This window comes from Erythrolamprus reginae, chromosome 1, assembly GCF_031021105.1.
Source record: "Erythrolamprus reginae isolate rEryReg1 chromosome 1, rEryReg1.hap1, whole genome shotgun sequence".
Lineage (NCBI taxonomy): Eukaryota > Metazoa > Chordata > Lepidosauria > Squamata > Dipsadidae > Erythrolamprus > Erythrolamprus reginae.
In genome coordinates this window covers 225,368,949-225,388,446 of record NC_091950.1, presented here as the reverse complement: position 1 = coordinate 225,388,446, position 19,498 = coordinate 225,368,949, and the positions used below count along the sequence as shown (strand labels likewise).

Here is a 19,498-nt window from a genome sequence, read left to right as displayed (position 1 = left end):
TATCTGGGTTTCTAAATTCCATCCAATTCCACAAAACATAAATATGTTACAATAATTTAGTGATTTATCTATTATACATAAGAAGACACAAAAGCTTTGGAAAAATAACACATAGTTCCTCCCTGGATCCAAAGTGAACTGCTCATCTCCCAAAAGAAGTTTTAAGTATGCATATTTTTTTTCATTTCATTTCTGTGGTAAATCCACAGTAACTGAATTTAAACATGCCTGGGATAAACATATATCCATCCTAAGATAAAACACAGGAAATAGTATAAGGGCAGACTAGATGGACCAAGAGGATGTTTTCTGCCATCAGTCTCCTATGTTTCTATTTATTTGTACCCCACCTTTATTAATTTACAAATAACTCAAGGCAGCAAAAATATCCAAGCCACCTTCTTCCTCCTATTTTCCCCACAGCACCAACTTTATGTGATGGTTGGGCTGAGAAAGAGTGACTCTCACTTAGCTTTTCCATGACTAAGGCAGGATTTGAATACATGATCTTCCACTTTGTAGTCTGGTGTCTTAACTACCAGACCAAACTAGCTCTAGTGAGTGTGTACATACATACGATACGTGCATGCATACATACACACTCACACGCACACACACAATGAATATACATTGCTTGAACATCTCTTTGTATTTACACATGCTTTGGTTAGTCAGATGCACTGAACTCAATTTGGCCAATTCAGAAAGATTTCAGGGATGCCAAACTAAAATAGATTTACTGAAATGGAGTGAATTCAAGAACTGAAATATACAGAATACATTCAGAGAATCTATTATCGAAAGCCAGCTTTATTTTACCACAAAATAAAAATCAATGGACTAATCAGAACATAATAGCTCCACTTCAAACCAATCAAGCCAGTCAATATATCTTTCGTGAATGATACTTTTCTCAGTAAGAAGCTATATAATTTATATAACCACTTATGTAATCATTTGGTTAGTCAAATTAATTACAGATACCTAACGTACAATAAAAAACCCACAATCTCTTTTCCTTCATTTACTTAACTCTTCAACAGCACACTAGGGAAAATGCATAAATATGCATATATTACAGATCTGAAAGACTGCAAATGAATATACTGTAAGTATCATTTTACAAAACCTTTTACATTAGATTTAAATGATTAAAGGACTGAAGACCAGCAGTGAGTTCTAAAATCAGTTGCTACTGGTTTGTGTGTGTGGTTGTATGTGTGCAATGCTTCTGCGCATGCGCAGAAGGGTCCCGGGCAGGTAGGCAGAACCTCCTGCCGCTGCTTCAGGTTTGCAGAACTGGGCCAAACCGGGATCAATCCATTGCTGCTGAATACTAAACATTTGCAGCAGAGGCGGAGTAACGACACGGACACAGAGAGCTGGATTTAAAATTGGGTCATTTTATTAATTAATTAATTAATTAACGTGCGAGCCCATTATTTATCCCAGAAACATGCCGGGGCAGAAACAATGCATTTAGAGACAAAGACCTGTACACAAAATGGCGGACAAGCCACATGACCCTGTCATTTTTAGAAGACAGGGCATTCACAACGTGGACTACCGCCAGGTTGTCACACCAAAAGTGCACAGTTTTGTCTCTAAATTGCTCCCCCCAAATCTCTAAAGCCACTACCAATGGGAATAGCTCCAAAAAGGTCAAATCCTTGACCACAGGAGAGGCCCTCCATTCCGGAGGCCACATGGAATAGCACCACTGGTTGCCTAAAATAACCCCGAACCCGCATGTCCCGGCAGAATCCGAGCATAATTGCAACTTAGCTTCCAATAGAAGCTCGTGCCTCCAGAAGGACCGACCATTAAAGTGGGCTAAAAAGACCCGCCAGACATGTAGGTCATTCCTGACCCCAGCACCTAATCGTGTTCGATGATGGGGCAAACAGAGCCCCTTCATTGCCATGTACACATGCCGGGAAAAAGCCCTGCCGGGAGCTACCACCCAGCAGGTGAAATTAAGTAGCCTGGCCAATTCCTGAAGCTAGCTAACACTTGGTCCAATTTACCCTGGATCTTAATTAGCTTCTCTAAGGGCAATCTGCAAGATTGCTTGACAGAGTCCAATTCAATACCCAAAAAAGGTAATCCTGGTGGCGGGGCCTTCGGTCTTCTCGGGGGTCAAAGGAACCCCCAGATGAGCACAAAGGGTCTCGAAGGCCAACATTAGAGCCGAACATTGCTCAGAATGCGCAGGCCCAGCCACCAGGAAATCATCGAGGTAATGAATTACCAAATCTGAACCGGATCGCCTCTTGCGCGCCCACTCTAGGAAGGTGCTAAAGCTCTCAAAAAGGGAGCAAGATATAGAGCAGCTCATGGGCAGTGCTCTATCTATATAATAGTCACCTTCAAAGTGGAAACCCAGAAGCTCGAAATCATCTGGGTGTATGGGAAGGAGCTGGAATGCAGACTTAATGTCGCATTTTCCCATGCGGGCTCCTATGCCACACTTCCTAACCATATCCACCACTGCGTCAAAGGACGCATAGCGAACTGAGCAAAGCTCATCAGGAATAAAATCATTCACTGATTCTCCCTTTGGGAAGGACAAATGGTGAATCAACCAAAATTCACCACTAGCTTTCTTGGGAACCACCCCCAAGGGGGATACCCTAAGAGCCGGCAAAGGCGGGTACTGGAAGGGGCCCAATATCCTTCCTTCAGCCACCTCCTTCTGGATTTTAGCTCTAACAATATCTTCATGACCCACCAATGACTTAAGGTTCTTGGCCATGAAAGCCTTCCTAGGCCCAAAATATGGTATCCTAAAGCCCTCTGTAAAACCCTGCAGGAGCGCCTCTGCGCTCTTGTGAGGGCGATACTCCTGAAGCATATCTTCCAGAACCCTTAACTTAATCGGGGTGGGGCCCTTTTGTCCTGGAATCCGATCACCGGCGAGGGCCGGGCTAACCCTGAAAGCGTTGACCCCACTCCCCAAAGCCAGTGGCCCAAAAGCCTGCCCGGATAAAGGGAGGAGCGGTGTAAATGTGGGGTGTACAACAGCCTCACCAGACACCATAGAACTAGGTGTCATCCATCGAGATCCTGTTGTGTCCAAACCAGTTGCTGCTGTCCTCTGCCCGGTCTGGGCCGCTGTTTTACTCGGTGGCCATTCAAAAGTCGAAGGAGCTGACAAGATGGGGGGCTCTGCCCGTGCACCGTCCTCCAACGTGCATCCCGGTCATCCAATCTCTCGATCACCCTGGACCAAACATGGGCAGGCAAATTAGCATCGCTCGCTGTATGATCCCTTGGCCTACCCCCGCATCTGGCCCAAGTCCAGGCCTCCTCCAGGGCCAGCCTGGCCCTAACCGAAGGCCTGATCGCCCTCCTGGGCCGCACCATCCTCCCCAGTGCCGGAGGCAGAGGTTTTTGCCTCGTGGGAGCCATTAGCAATAAAGTTAATAAATTAAATGAAACCAGTAGTTCAAAGACCCTTTCCCTCTTGCTAATAATGCAGAAAGAAAAAGCTCACCTAAGCCACTTATGCCTAGGAGGCAGAAGGCCCCACAAACAAGGCCCCAGACCTGCTAGGCCGCACCCTCCCTCCAATACCAGGCCACCCAAAGGCCAAAAAGGCAGAGAGAAAATGCTTGACAGGGCACACCTTTAATCCCCCCAAAGGCTCAGAGGCCAAAAGCCCCAGATAGGCCTGCAGGCCTATAAGGCCAACCACCTTAATGAGAAATTTAAAATGAAAAAAAACCCTCCAATCCTGTGAAAGGATGAGGGAGGCAGGCTAGCAGGGGAGGCTCAAGGCCCCGGTTAGGCCAACAGGCCTACAACGCCTAACCCCCCCCCTCTGTCCCCGGGCCAACTAAGGCCAAAAAGGAGGAGGAAATAGCCCCACAAAGAGGGAAAAGGAAGGCTCCTCAAGAGGGAATTCCTAGCCCCTTATCACCACAAAACGAGGCCTATAGGCCCGAAGCCTCGCCTAACATACAATTATTTATTTTAAATCTAACACTCCTGCCTGAAAGGCAGGGGTGGGGGAGGAAGCTCCCCTAGAGGACTCCCTCACCCGAGGCCACAAAGCTGTAGGCCCCAGCGAGGCCAGCAGGCCTGTAGACCAACCACCCCCCTATCCCAAGCCAATGAAAGCCAAAAAAGGGGGGATGGAAGCCCCGAAAGAAAAGCGGAGGGGGCCCGACCTGCTGATTCTGCCTTGTAAGGCAAAACAGCCTACTGGTGAGCAGAAAGCTCACCCCTGGGCCCCTATGCCTAAAGGCTAAAGGCCCCGACCAGGCCTGCAAGGCCGCACCCCCTCCCTGCACCAGGCCACCCAGGGCCGAAAAGGGGAAAAACCCCCCAGAGGGGAAAGGCCCCTGCCCGGGAAGATTCCCCTCTATCTCCAATGGGGGGGTCTCAAAAGCTCTCCGCCCCCCCGCGACTCCAAACCAGGCCTCTGGTGAGGATTGCAGCCTCCTAAGATGGCTGACGCCACAAGGCTGCATCCAAAATGGTGGATTGCCAAAAGCGAACCCCAGCCGAGTGTCTGCTTACTCGTCGTCAGGGCGAAAAAGAGGCCCCAAGCCTACACAGCCTCTTTTATAGGGCTGGCAGGCCCCGCCCCCGATGACGTCATCGGCCTGGGCCGATGACACCAGATGGCCAGGATCTCACGAAATCTCGCGAGATCCCAGCATTCAAGATGGCGGCTGCGCCGAGGGCCGTGTCTCCCTGGCCCTGCAACAAATCCGGGCCGGGGGTGAGTCACCGGCTGCGCAATGAAGAATGGTTGCAGGATTTGGGTTTGGCTAGTCTAGAGAAAAGAAGGAGTGGGGAGGGGGCATGATAGCAGAATTCTCAATATTGAGAGCCTGCCACAAAGAGGAGGGAATCAATTTAATTTCCAAAGCATTAGTGGGCAGGACAAGAAACAATGGATGGAAACTAATCAAAGAGAGAAGCAACCTTGAATTAAGGAGAGACGAGTTTGCGGAGAGGGGTGGCATACAAATCTAATAAATAATAAACAAACAAACAAACAAACAAACAAACAAACAAATAAATAAATAAATACTTCCTAACAGTGAGGACAATTAACCAGTGGAACAGCCTGCCTTCAAACGTTGTGGTTGCTTCATCACTGGAGGTTTTTAAGAAGAGATTGGACAGTCATTAGTCTGAAATGGCATAGGATCTCCTGCTTGAGCAGGGGGCTGGACTGGAAGACCTCCTAGGTCTCTTTCAGCTCAATTTTAATCCTGGATAACAATCCCAGAATTCTGCACCCTCTTTTTTAAAGAACCAGAAACTGGGTTGTACTGAAATACCGCAGGGATTAAGATAACAAAATTTCAATGAATTGCATATTCCAAAATTTGAGTTGGATAATTAATTGAGTTTATAAAAGGCCAGCCCTTCTTTCAAACTGTCTAATACCAATGTTTTGGATTTATGCATAAACAATTGAATCAGACAACAATGGGCAGAAATAAGAAAAAAACTCCAAATCAGCACAAAGAGAATTGTGCTGTTTTCACTGATTATGCAGTGATTCCCAACCTTTTTTGGTCATGCCCCATCTAAGTATCTCTAAAATCCTGCCCCATGACATATAATTCCCAGCCCCATGACATATAATTCTTATTATTCAAAAAGGAAACCAATCACATGGAGAAAGCCTGTGGAATTTTATTAAACTAAAGGAGAGATGGACTCAATTACCTACCTGTTTTGTAAATAATGATCAGTAAGCTCCTTTTCTAAAGAAGAGGGACCTTCAGTCATGCTGGTATGATATATAGCAGGCAGTAATGGGCAGCCAAAATTTTTACTGCCACACTGTGTGTGTGGCCTATTTTGTGGGTGTGGCTTGATGGTCATGGGTAGGAGTGGCTTGCCAGCCATGTGACCAGGTGGGAGTGGTTTGAACGATCATCATTGTTCAAGTGAACTGTTAAGTCCTCACCAATGTCGCCCCCTGCAATTCCTGCCTGTGCTGGTCTCTCTGCCGTTTTCCGAGAAGGAGGATGGGAGGGTGGGATGGTCAGCTGGAGCTGGACACACAGCTTCATTTATGTTGTGAGCCGCCCCGAGTCCAATAAATAAATAAATAAATTTCCACTGGTGGAACTGTGTTCCACCTCGTCCTGCCTGCTGCCCACCCCTGACAGCAGGGGTGTCAAACTTGTAGCCTGCGAGCACCCATCCCCAATTAGCAAGAAGGGGGAAAGTCATAATATGTCACATGATGACAATGTGATGTTGCGAGTTTGACACCATGACATATAGTGTATTGATTGCTTATGTGGTTAATTTCGAATTTTAAATTTCATATCATTCAGTGTTTTATATCACCCTGAAGCTCTTGTGCAAAGTCCTTCATTATTTATTTATTTATTTTATTTATTATTTAGATTTGTATGCCGCAACTCTCGGGGTGAAATCCAGCAGGTTCTTACCCATTCTGGAGAACTGGTAAATACCACCTCTGGCTGGCTTGCAGTATTTTCCCCCTGGAGTGGGGTTGGTGTGGCCCGCCAGCAGCTTGTGTAGCTGATAGCATATCCTGTTTGAGAGGAGACCAACATGATGATGCAAGAGCAGCCTGTATAGCTAGCACCTGAGTTGGACTGTGGGGAGGCTGTCGAGGACTTGGTGCCAGAGGCAGCGGTTCAATCAGGGCCTTTGGAACCTCCAGCACTTTATAGCAGTGATGAGGAAAAAGAGACTTCTCTTCTTCTTAATGCATGAGCACCTAGAGCTGCCAAAAGGCAGGAGTGGTTACTCCAGAGATCTCCTTGGGAGTAAGACATAGGGCTAATTGGCCACTCCCTTAGTCTAGTTAAGGAAAGCTGGAGCAATTGAATCTCTGCAGGAAACATTTGAAATTTGTGCGTGCATTGTGTAGACTCTCTGGAAAATCTCTGCTTTGCTTATCTGCTTCAGTTTATTATTTGAAGACAACTCCTGGGCATTTTGCCAAACTTCGTGGGTTATCAAAGACTAATTGCTATTCTATGATTTAAGACTTTCTGAACTTATGCCAACTATTAATGAAGACTAACAGTTGGGCTTTTGCAAGAAAATATTGCCTTTAAGTTCGTGTATGTGTGTGACATCTACTAAGACAGTTATTAGTAGTCGATTATTGATTAAAAATAAGTTCAAACAAACTGTGTTTTGCTACATTCTTAGTTGGAGCAGAACAAGGGTGGGAATGGAGATTTTGCAGTATCCTCCCTGCTACACCCACCAAGCCACGTTCACAGAGGGTTTAGGCTTCCAAAAGTAGCATTTTGTTAGAACTGTTCTGATTGGATGGCGGCGAAGTGTCCCATGTGGCCAAAAGGCTGTGGCTGAATGTGGATTTTTGTGACCAAAGGGCTGAGGCGAAGAGCTAGGGGCCTTTGGGCGAGGGAGAGAATGCAGCGGCCTATCAGCTGCTGCGGAGGAAAGAACTTCATCCAACTGGCGGAGGCAAAAAGTCCCATCCCCTTCACAGAAACGGTAGTAAAAAAAATTGGATTTCACCACTGGCAGCTATACTACTATGTAACACCAGCAGAGGGATATAAGGATAACAAACACTTTTAAATATTTGTAACTCATTATTGTAATGGGGAGTCCTCAGTGCTCTCTGAAACTTGGTTGTTTTCTTGTAGGTGTTTCATTATGTAAACGAGGTAATATCGGCAGTGCTAGTGTGTAATCAGTAGAGATGATGTTACCTAGTTTGGATAATGAAACGTTTGCAAGAAAACAATCAAGCTCAGAGAGCACCAAGGAACCCTCAACTAGCACTTTCATTTCCATATCAATTTCCCATCCCTGCATGTTGAAAGTCGCTGCATGAGAAGTAGGCTTAAGATTGTTGGAATATGTTTCCATATTGTTTCCATATTTCTTCCATATTTTTATGTATTGTATATTTATCCTATAACACTCAGTGTCATATGTAGTTGATCAGATAGACCTTTTCTAATCAATTGTTATTTATAACTACATTTTATTACATTTCTCCCAAGACATGTATTTCTGATCAGAGAACAGTAATTAATTTCACATTCTCAATATTTAGGCTATACATTTTTTCTTCCATCCATAAATATATAAGCTAGCATAAAGAATAGACATTGAAATCAGGTAAAAATGAAGCCTCAATTTTTTTCTCTCTGTATAAAATTCAGTGTGAGCATCCATTGGCAGCATAGAATGAGTTAAATAAAACTCATTCATAATCTTCATTTTGCAGCTAAAAGAGACAACAGTTGGTTGTCTCTTTTTAAGAGAAGCATTTTTACAAATGTTTCAGATGTTATTTATATGCTTTTTTTTTAGAAAGGAAGGAACATAAAGAGCTGTGGTGACCCAGTGGTTTCAGATTCCTAAGAGGTCAGTAAGGGATGTGCATAAGCGCACAAGTGTGCCTTCCGTCCCCTGTCCTATTGTCTCTCCTATATCTCCTATATCTTCTCTTCTATCCCCATATCTTTTCTTCTATTCTATCATTGATATATTTTATTCCTATATTTTCTCTTCTATTCTTTCTTTGATATATTTTACTATGGGTGTATCCTCTTTAACCTTCATTGTGTATTATTGTGTTTTGGACTAATTAACTAACTAACTAACTAACTAACTAACTAACTAACTCAATCAATCAATCAATCAATCAATCAATCAATCAATCAATCAATCAATCAATATAAATAAATAAAATGCAGTATTGCAGGTTAACTCTGTTCACATTGCCAAGGAGTTTGATTCCTTCAATCCTGACCAGCTCAAAGTTGACTTGGCTTTCCATCCTTCTGAGGTTAGTGAAATGGGGACCCAGATTGTTGGGGGCAATATACTGACTCTGTAAACTGCTTAGAGACTGCTTTAATGCACTGTGAAGTGGTATATAAGTCTTATTGCTTTTGCTATTTAAAATATTTTTGTAAAGATGAAAAACAAATAATGATGCCCCCTTCTGGTTTGGAATGACAACTGGAGAACAATAAACAACTGTTTTCCTCTCCCTCAAATTCTAAAAATAAAGGATTCAGCATCAGCAGAAATGTATTCTCCTCTTTCACTATAACTAAAGAAATGTAGTGTCTTGAGCTCTTGGCAAAAGATGGAATATAAATTAAACAAATTAGCAAAGACTAATGGAAATAGCAAGGATTCTGGGTATAACAACATCTTAAAGTAAGGAGCCGCATAAACTCAGGTTGTTTATGTCATTATCAGCATTATGGCAGAAAAAAGTAAAAGGAAAGACTCTTTAATGGCTAATATCAGGAAACAAAAAATTTAACAAAGGGATAGCACATAAAAGTTTTTGATAATTTAACAACAGGCCAAGTCCTCAATAGAAATATAATTGGGTCCTAATTATTATCAATACTACACATGGCCAATTATTTTGAAAAAAGCATATTAATATTAAATATTAATATTAATATTACTCATTTGACCAAGCATGCAGGTAACATAAAATATATTTACAAATAATAAAGAGAAACTCACATCTGGATGTGGAATTGCATATTGTCCTTGAATTGTATAGGCCTGGAAAAAAAAAGCAGTGTAAGACACTAACAGTGGCTAGTTGCTATAGGCTTCACTTCATGCTAGACTTGTATCACTAATCTACTGTACATAGGAGCAATATGTTAAGATTCTCCATAGTCTGCAATATTTGAGTCTGTTGTCACATCAGGGGCATTGGTATAACACCATACTATAAAGTGGGTGTAGGCCTAAAGTATATAATAAACTGGAATTTAACTGAACCCTTTAAAATATATCTACCCAATGAAGCACTTTCTAATGTTGATAGTAATTAATCTTTTCTATACCTCCTAAGCTTTTGCCTCTGGCCCAGCCAACAGTGAAGCCAGAAGCTAAGATTGGGACCAAATGGTGCTTCCAAATGCCAGTTACACAACCACCCTCCCCTCTTTATTGGGTAGGCTGAGGTTCATCTTCCTCCTCCCTTTTAATGCAGGCCTTTCAGTTACTTTTTCAGGGTCAGTGTTGGAGGGAGAAAATGTTTAAATAAATTCTAAACCTTATTTTAAATTTTAAATTTTAAATAATTTTTCTAAATAGATTGAATAGATTAATGAGTTTCCATCAAGAGTGGTCCTTATATGAATGAAAGTAGTTACAACCTTACCACTCCTCTCAGTTACTCCCTGTGAAATGACCTCACCTAAGTACCTGGCAGCTGAATAGAGACCTTGGGCTGGTAGTTGGGAAATGACTCACCTTAACTCTTTCATAGCAAAAATGGCACAGTTGAAGGGGAGCTGAGTTACTGGGCATTCCTTTTTCAAAAATATATTTGTTCCTATTCAGGCCAAATTGAAGCTATTGAAAACCAGGCCCATAAGAATATCTACAGGTGAAACTTGAAAAATTAGAATATCGTGCAAGCGTTCATTTATTTCTGTAATGTAATGAAGCACAGTGGACCAACATCAGCAGATGTTAGCTCCCAAATCAACACATATTGTAGAAACTTTACACTGGATCTCAAGCATCTTGCAGTGTGTGCCTCTCCATTCTTCCTCCATACTCTGGGTCCTTGGTTTCCAAATGAGATGCAAAAGTTTCCACAGTCTGTATTGATTTGAGGAGCCATGTCATCTGCTGGTGTTGGTTGGTCAATGCAGCCATCTACCAGGAAATTTTGGAGCACTCCATGCTTCTATCTGCATATGAGCTTTATGGGAATGGTGACTTAAATTTTCCAGCAGGACTTGGCACCTGCCCACACTGCCAAAGGCATTAAAAACAGACCATGGGATTACTGTCCTTGATTGGCCAGCAAACTCGTCTGACCTGAACCCCCATATAGAATCTATGGGGCATTGCCAAGAGACAAGAGACATAAGACTGAATAATGCTGAAGGCCACTATTGAAGCATCCTGGTCTTCCATAACACCTCAGCAGTGCCACAGGCTGATAGCGTACATGCCATGCTGCATTGAGGCAGTAACTGCTGCAGAAGGGGCCCAAATGAATTACTGAGTACAAATGCTTACTTATACATTTCGGAGTCTGATATTGTTCTGTGTACCATCCTTTTTATTGATTGTATGTTATATTCTAATTTTCTGAGATGAGGGATTTGGTGTTTTCATGAGGTGTACTCCATAATCATCACAATTATGACAAATCTTGGCTTGAATCATCTTGCCTTGCATGTTATGAGTATCTCTCATATATTAAGCATCACCTTTTAAGTTACATTACTGAAATAAATAAATGTTTGCATGATATTCTAATTTTTCGAGTTTCACCTATACTTTCTTTTTATGCAATTAAGTATTGACCTTAATTTTCTTCTTAATTAAACTTTAACTTGTTTTACAATTCCATTAGGGAAGAGGGTCTTTGGCACAGACTCTGCCATATTTATGCCATATTCAGGTATAAAGAAAAGTCCTTTTTGAAACAGCTATGTCCCCAATCTGAGTCTCTACTCTAACTTCTACCCAGAATAAATATTTGTCTCAATTAAGCTTTACACTGCAAATAGTTGTTGGGTAGGAACAGATCAGTATTTCCTTCTGGATTTTGCAACTAAAAATAGCAATTTTGTTGAAGCTTGTAATAGGGAAAAACTATCAGAGCTAGTTAAGGGGGACTGCACCCTGATTGTGCATGTCTTTCATCCTTTCTAAGAGAGATGCTTGACTGGATTCAATTGTGCAAGCTTTGGGCAGCCATAATTTCCTATACTGTATTGCCAAATTGCTGTGTCTGGCAATAGGTACTCAATTGTGAGTATAAACAATGATTGTTTTGTGATGCCCATCCATTGCAACATTATTGTTGGTAGGCCAGGCAAACAGTAAGATCTGACATCTGACAAGATATATTGTGGACCAGAGTTCCCTTTCTATATTTAGATATTATTATGGTTGGCCATACATTTAGCCAGACACTTAGATTGAATTTGGTAAATCCTTCCCTAAGATATGGGATACGCAGTTGTTTGATGGTATTAGAGATATTGTTACAGAATGTCAGGTGTTCTAAATAATGCCATGTGCAATTTAATGATTTTGTCAGTGCCAATAATGATCAAGTGATTCTAAAATTGGTTATTATATATGGCTGACCACCAGACAAAATTTTACACCCGATTGGCAACCAAACTTATGATATTATATAATTTCATACAATTATATTATTTTATATATGTTATGTCAGATATGTCAGTCATCATCTAGTAAGCTACATTTGATGGGTCCTAGACAGGCCTTTTCTGCTGTGGCATATGTACTGTAGCATCTTCTCACCTCAGATATAAGATATCATTACTCTTAAGCTTCCGGAGATCCCTCAAGACCTGTATACTCTCTTAAGGTCTGCTTTTAGTATCGCCCCTTTCCTAATTTTAAGCAAACAACAATGCTGTGACATCCATTAGATTGCAAATACTGGCACCATATTTTAAATTCCATTGTTGAATGAGGACATTGGAACAGAACAGAATAGAATAACAGAGTTTGAAGGATCTTGTAGGTCTTCTAGTCTAACCCCCTGTTCAACCCTACATCATTCCAGAAAAGTGACTGTTCAGTCTCTTCTTAAAAGCTTCTAGCATCCACAACTTCTGAAAGCAAACTGTTCCATTGGTTAATTGTTCTCAATGTCAAGAAATTTCTCCTTAGTTCCAGGTTGCTTCTCTCCTTAATTATTTTCCATCCACTGTATCTTGTCTTGCCTTCTGGTGCTTTGGAAAATAGGTTGATCCCCTCTTCTTTGTGGTAGCTTCTGAAATATTGGAACACTACTATCATGTCATCCCTTGTCCCTCTTTTCACTGGACTAGATATACTCAATTCCTGCAAATGTTCTTCATGTTTAGTCTCAAGCCTGTTAATAATCTTTGTTGCTATTTTCTGCACTCTTTCCCCAGTTTCAACATTTTTTATAATATGGTGACCAAAACTGGAAGCAATCTTCTGTGGTCTTACTAAGGCTTCATAAAATGGTACTAATCTTTCATGAGATCTTGATTCTATATCTCTGTTAATGCAACCTAGCATTGGCTTTTTCGGCTGCTGTCACACACTGTTGGCTCATATTTAACAATAACAAATATCACTTAGACTTATGTATATACCACTTCATAGTGCTTTACAACCCTCTCTAAATGTTTTACATAATCTGCATATTTCCCACAACAATCTGGATCTTCATTTTACCAATCTCCCAAAGGATGGAAGGTTGAGTCAACCTTGAGCCATACAGGATCAAACTTTGGCAATTGTCAGAGTTTGCTTTCAATACTGAATTCTCACCACTGTGCCACCACAGCTCTTTTAAATGATTGTCCCTAGGACTCTAAAAACCAGCTCTCACAGTTACTGCTATGGAGCCACGTTTCACTTAATCTGTAATTGTACATTTTTTTCTTGCCTCAGTGAAAAATCTTACTTTTCTCTATATTGAATTTCATTTGTTTAGATAGGGCCCAGTGCTAAAAGATTCATCTGGATCTTGAGCCTATTTTTGGGGGGTGTTGACTATTCCTGCTGGTTTAGTGTCATCTCAAAATTGATGAGTCCCCCTTCTATTCCCTCATCTAAATCATTTATGAAGATATTAAAGAATATTACAAAGATATTAAAGAATAATAAAGACAATATTAGAGAAAACTTGGGATACCCTACTGCTTACTCCATTTAGATATCTTCCCAGGCTGTAGTTTTTTTCCTTTTTTAAAGATAGGAATCACATCAGCTCTTTTCCAATCCTCTGTAGTTCTCTGGTGCTCCAGTGGTTCCAAGGTCACATCTGCCAGTTTCTTCAAATCTCTGAGATTTAATCCATCAAGTCCTGGTGACCCAGTAGGCTTGAGACCCAGGATGTGGCTTCTTTATTCTTTATATCCATCCACATATTATTCTCCTTACCTGTTTTAGGCCTTCTTCTTTAATTCCTAATTCTGTTTAATAATATTAATAATAGTTTTAACTAATAATTGTCCTATTCATTTCTACTGGTTTGTTTTATACCTTACACCTACAGTTTCTACTGGTTTGTTTTATACCTTTCAGATGAATTTTGTGAGATGGGCTGCCACATAAATTTGATTAATAACATAAATATTTTATAATTATAAAATATAATTATATAATATATAAAATATAATCACCATCTGGGGCACCTCTTAAACACAATCTGCATTGACAAAATCATTTCATTGATTACACAGGCATCACCAAAGGGTTTAGATGCAACCATAGGAGGACTTCGTTAAATTAAGGTAGCTGGATGTGGGAGGTATAATCGATAGGTGTCTTCATGGAAGGACATGAATTTAACTTGTCATCCTTCCCAACAAAAGTGGGGAGGACCAGGGACGAAGGCACTTAGGGTGGTGGTGAGCAGGCTATATAGGAGAAAAATATGTAAACTAGGAACATTACAAAAGGGAAAAGGGAATATAATTATATGCAATGAATGATTGGTCTATTATGGTTTTAAATGTGAGTGGATTGAGATCGAATTTGAATAGAAAAAATCACTTATTTTCCTGTTCTTTCGAAATTTGAGTCTCATTGAGCGTTCTATGTCTTTTCCAAGTACCGTAACTTCATAATGTGCCCAGTGAGGTAGTTTCCTAATCCATATTTGATATAGCCAAATTATGTAGCTATTGTAAAATGTTTTTAATCTGTTATTCTGCCTAATGTGCCAATAACTATAGGGTTCAGTTTTTTCATGAAGTATCTTTTTCAATAGTTAGGTTATTATTTTCTCATTATTATTACCTCTTCACAAAAAGGCTATAATGGTAATCAATGTATAGGTATGAATACTTCCATTGTAAAGGATAAGGAAGTCTGGCATAAAAACATTTGGTTTCCCAATAATTTATTGCTGAACTAAATTTCCAGTTCCTTATTTAGGATTTCCCAGCTCTAAAAAATCTACAGTCAAATATTCTGTTTTTTAAACTCAAAGACAAGTATTTGATAAAGGGATGTAAACAATAACAAGCACAACAGTAATAATAATACTGTAATCTATGACCTCATAAAAAAGAACCTGCTGTGAGATTTCTTAGTAGAAGATGCTTAGATATACTTCCTTTGTGGTCCAATTTGTAGGGCTAGACTCTATTCAAGTCTAAAATCTTAAATATATTGCCCAGTAAATAACAATATACCTTCTATTGTTTGGCTGATAAAAGTGTGGTACTAGCACATTCCCCATATGCTTGTTTTACACACTTCTGATCCTTTTTGTGAAAAAGAGAGAATCACTGATGCATATAAGGTAATAGAATACAGTAAAAAAAACACAACCACAGTCACAAAACTCTTAAGCTTCTAATTCTTATTAATCTTATTAATTATTTCCACTGAAGAGCAGACATTTTTCTCTTTTAGCTTCTTCTCTTTTGGGGATTTATATATAAAAAGTTTGCAGACTATAAAACAACTTTCCTTTTATTGAAAATTTGAAATAAAGAACAGTTTATAAACAACAGTAAATGTGCCAAAGAAAAGCATTTTTTATAAATGATTTAGACAGTTCCATTTAAATAGGCTAGAAAGATGAACAATCACAAATAAAGGGAGAGTAAGAACAGCAAAGGAAAATAAATGAAAAATTTAGTTAAATTTCAAAATCAAACCAACTGGGTTCCTTAATTTAAGGTTCAACACGAACTGCAGAGAAGGGATTAATGATCGAGATGAAGTGGAGGGGTTCTCTTTCAATGCATTGTCAGTTTTTTCATTTCTCTTTTGTTTTAATAATATTTTATCAGTTTCCCTGCTTGAAGACACTGACACCAATTAAACAGGAAAATATTTCAGCCATATAATATAGAAAAGTGTGTTACCTTGCAATTAAGCAAAGTAATTCTTTATTTTCATTTCAACACATTCAATATTTTGGATTATATAAGATAGGGTTATTTTTTGTAAAAGAAGCAAGAATCTTTCACAGTTTATGACACATGAACAAAGATTTACAGTCTTACTTTTGTGCAACTATATGTTTATTAGCTGAATTATTTTGTCTGTCTGTCTGTCTGTCTGTCTGTCTGTCTGTCTGTCTGTCTGTCTGTCTGTCTGTCTATCTGTCTGTCTATCTATCATCTATCTATCTATCTGATTTCTATGCCGCCCTTCTCCCGAGATTCAGATTTTTGGGATCTTTACATTCCAGCACCATAGCATATGTAATGGCTAGTTGTAAAGAGGGTGGAGGTCTCAATATCTCTTCCAATGCAGATAGCCAAATGTTTTTCCCCCCAACCCTGAAATGATTTACTACCTGAAGGAAAACTACCCATTAGTTGGCTGACTCCTGTGTTTGAGCCTATAATTATCAATTCTGATGACTGCTAGAATGGCTCGCTGAATTAGATTTGGCTCATGCTGTTTTCTTTTTTGTAGCTTATTGGATTCTGACTTTAAGATCCAACAAATACTAATGTATGAAAATATTCATATGAATCTCTTGTATTTAAATGGTAGCAATAATATTATTACTTCATTGTATACCAAATATTTGTTACTATATTAGTGCTGTTGCAAGAGGAAGGAAAATCAATGTTTCTGTACTTCCTCCTTTGCTTTAGCCAATTAAATGAGCCCATAACATAAAATATTAAGTGATTGAGATATCTAATTGCTTCCTTCTCTTGAGGCACTTCTTTTGAAGGGACTTATATTTCAATTATTATAACAGTTCCTCCTGTCTTACTCTCCCTTTTGAGAAGCAAAAGCTGGACCCAAAGCTCTTTCATCAGATTGAGAGTTAAGAGAAAATGCTGCCCTGAACAAATATTTCCAGTTACAGTTGGTTGGGTCATTAATTATAGCATTTTGTTCTTCAAAATTGAACTTTAATTATTTATTTTTTAATATATAATTGTAACAGAGGGACTGCAAAGGTATTAAATTTTTAGGTAAGCTAGGAATGATCATTTACTGAGGAAAAGAACATGATTTAGATTGAGAACAAATGGGGGGGGGGGGTGTTGTCAAATAATTTACCATTTAACAATCTGACTCACCCAAGTCTCTGTCACTTACAAAAGAAAATATAGAGGTACAATTTTGGTGAGATGGATCTCTTTTTCCATATTGCTACCAAATTAAAGCAGCATTTCAGAGAAGAAACTCCCATGATATGTTCCTTAGCTCAGTGCAAACAGAGACTCTGTTCAGATTGTATGTCTGTTAGTGATTCAACCACATTATTCACTTTGTTTTAAAATGTTATATTTCCTGTTTTCAAACATTATTCTCATTTAATTTCATTAAATGAGAATGTACAATTACTTGTTATATGTAAAATTGAGATTCATCCAGATAGATTTTACTGTTTAAATTAGCTAACAATCATGTCACAGTGATTCAAATACTATTTCAAATAGAGCCTGGTGCACTTGGGATGTTTTTCTGAAGTTAATACATCAGTTAAGCAGTCAGAAAAAATATGTACTATTTATAGTGACAAATTTTAGACGAAATGCTAATAACGACATATGTTGGAAAACCATTTCAGGAAAAACTTCAGAGTTTCCAAAATTCTTCTGTGGTCTTTCTGACTGTTTCATTGTCGAGAGAGCTGAAGAAGAATCAAGAGAACTGATGATCCTAATGAGCAAGGAAGAGTCTTGAATTAGGGAATAGCTATTGAAGTTGCAAAACGAGGAGAACCTTGGAAAGAATTTTGATATTATCTTGGAATTCAAGTGTTCCAGAAACAGATTTGCACATAATCATAAGTGTACACTACAAAGTTAATTTCAACAAGTTGAGAGAAACGCTAACCAAGTCTGATTGCATTGACAGAAATCCTTAGGTGAAAGGAAATACAGGGGCTGGAAATACAATAACACAACGAAAAGGGCTGGCAGGCTCCGCCCGGACACGTCACAGATCAGACTACTCTGGTTTGATCTTTGGCTGAGATCTCGCGAAGCTTCGCGAGATCTTGGCCGATTACCCAAAATGGCGGCTGCGCCGGTCTCCGTGTCCCCCGGGCCTCCTGCAAAATGTGCCGGGGGATGAAGACCACCGGCGGTATTGCAGGAGAGGCGGAGTAACGACACGGACACAAGAGCTGAATTTAAACTGGGTCATTTTTATTGAAATAAATTTGCATAATTTATTTGAAATAAATTAGCATAATTAGCATAATTAACTATAACCCTAACAAGGACCCGCAGGGTCAAACAATTGCTTCCGGGGCGGAAAATGACGTATAATAAACTTCCGGGGCAACTTATGGGCGTAGCTCCATGCTAATCCAGGTGAGGGACCACTCCCTCAGCTGAGACCTTGCCATGCACTTGCATGTGGGAGGTTCCGCCGGCTAACCCCTACAAGGGGAATTTAATGGGCGGGACCGAAAGGTTCCCCCCAACTGCTCAGGTCGCCAATACCGCAAGCCTTTGGAGAGAACCTGTCAATCATCCCCAAAGATGCCCAACGGAGAACACGCAGTTGCTAAACCACCACCCAGTTTTCCACCCCTAACCTGCCACGGAGTGGGGGTCAGATCTCTATCTTGGCCCCCCAACTCCCCCCTCTAACTGCACCAGCTCGCGCAGTGACCACTGCAGGTCCTGTAAGAAGATGGTGTTCCCTTGTTCTGACAGATGAACACCGTCAGCCCGGTAAAGCCATGGCTGATCTATGGTGATGCGGGGATGGGCCACTATAACCCCACCTAACTCTCTGACTACCTTGCCCAGGGCCTTATTCACTCTCCTTCTAACCCGGTGAATGGCCGTAAGGGAAATGGCGTCCCTCCAGGTGATCCTCGGGAGGATCTCAGACCACACCACTTGCGTGGTGGGCCACACAGTGCGAAGCCACCGCAGGTCTTCACGAGCCTGGCGGATCAAAGGTAGACCTCCAAGCATACATATGTCCTTGCCACCGAGGTGCAAGACCAACCACCTGGGCGCAGCAATGGGATGCCGCCCTCCCAGTAGAAGCGGTAGAAGACCTTCCCACCGCATGCCTCTTCTCCCCATCCAAACGACATTGACCCATCGGCCCAAAGACAGCTGGGTCCCCATGGCGGTTCTTGCTGCTGAGCGGCCGGCCCAAAATATCATGCTGTGACCGCAAAGCAACGCCGTCGGTCACGACCTGGTGGGGCTATCTGGAAGAGGGCACAGAGAGGTTACCTAGCCTAAGACCCTGCCCTAGACCCTCAGCAGGCCGTACATAACCCAAATAGGCCACTGACCGCCAGCAGCCAATCTCCCGAATCCTCTGGCTTGGGAAACCCGAAATTGCCGTGCTAGTGGCAGCGCCGATACGGAACGAATGTGTTCCATAGCCAGCGGGATCAATACCTATCTTGACCATAGCCCTGGACACTAAAACCCAGAATTGATAGCGGGTCAAAGGGGTACCGTCCTGATGCTTAAAAGGTACCCCTGCCCCCTCATGTTACAGAAGTGAGAAAGAGCAGCCACCTGGCACACAGACTGATCGGCGGCCGCACTAAATTCTATCCTGACCCCTCTATGCA

General features: G+C 40.9%; 1 protein-coding gene across 9 annotated transcripts in view; it reads right to left on the bottom strand.

The window, feature by feature from the left end:
• Nucleotides 1-19,498, bottom strand: part of PCBP3 (poly(rC) binding protein 3) — an 89,800-nt gene that overhangs the window by 41,351 nt on the left and 28,951 nt on the right. For all 9 annotated transcript variants that reach the window (XM_070732291.1, XM_070732292.1, XM_070732293.1 and 6 more), the window contains one exon: nt 9,487-9,528. In XM_070732291.1, the coding sequence (XP_070588392.1) occupies nt 9,487-9,528 (42 nt within the window). The remainder of the gene's footprint in view (nt 1-9,486; nt 9,529-19,498) is intronic.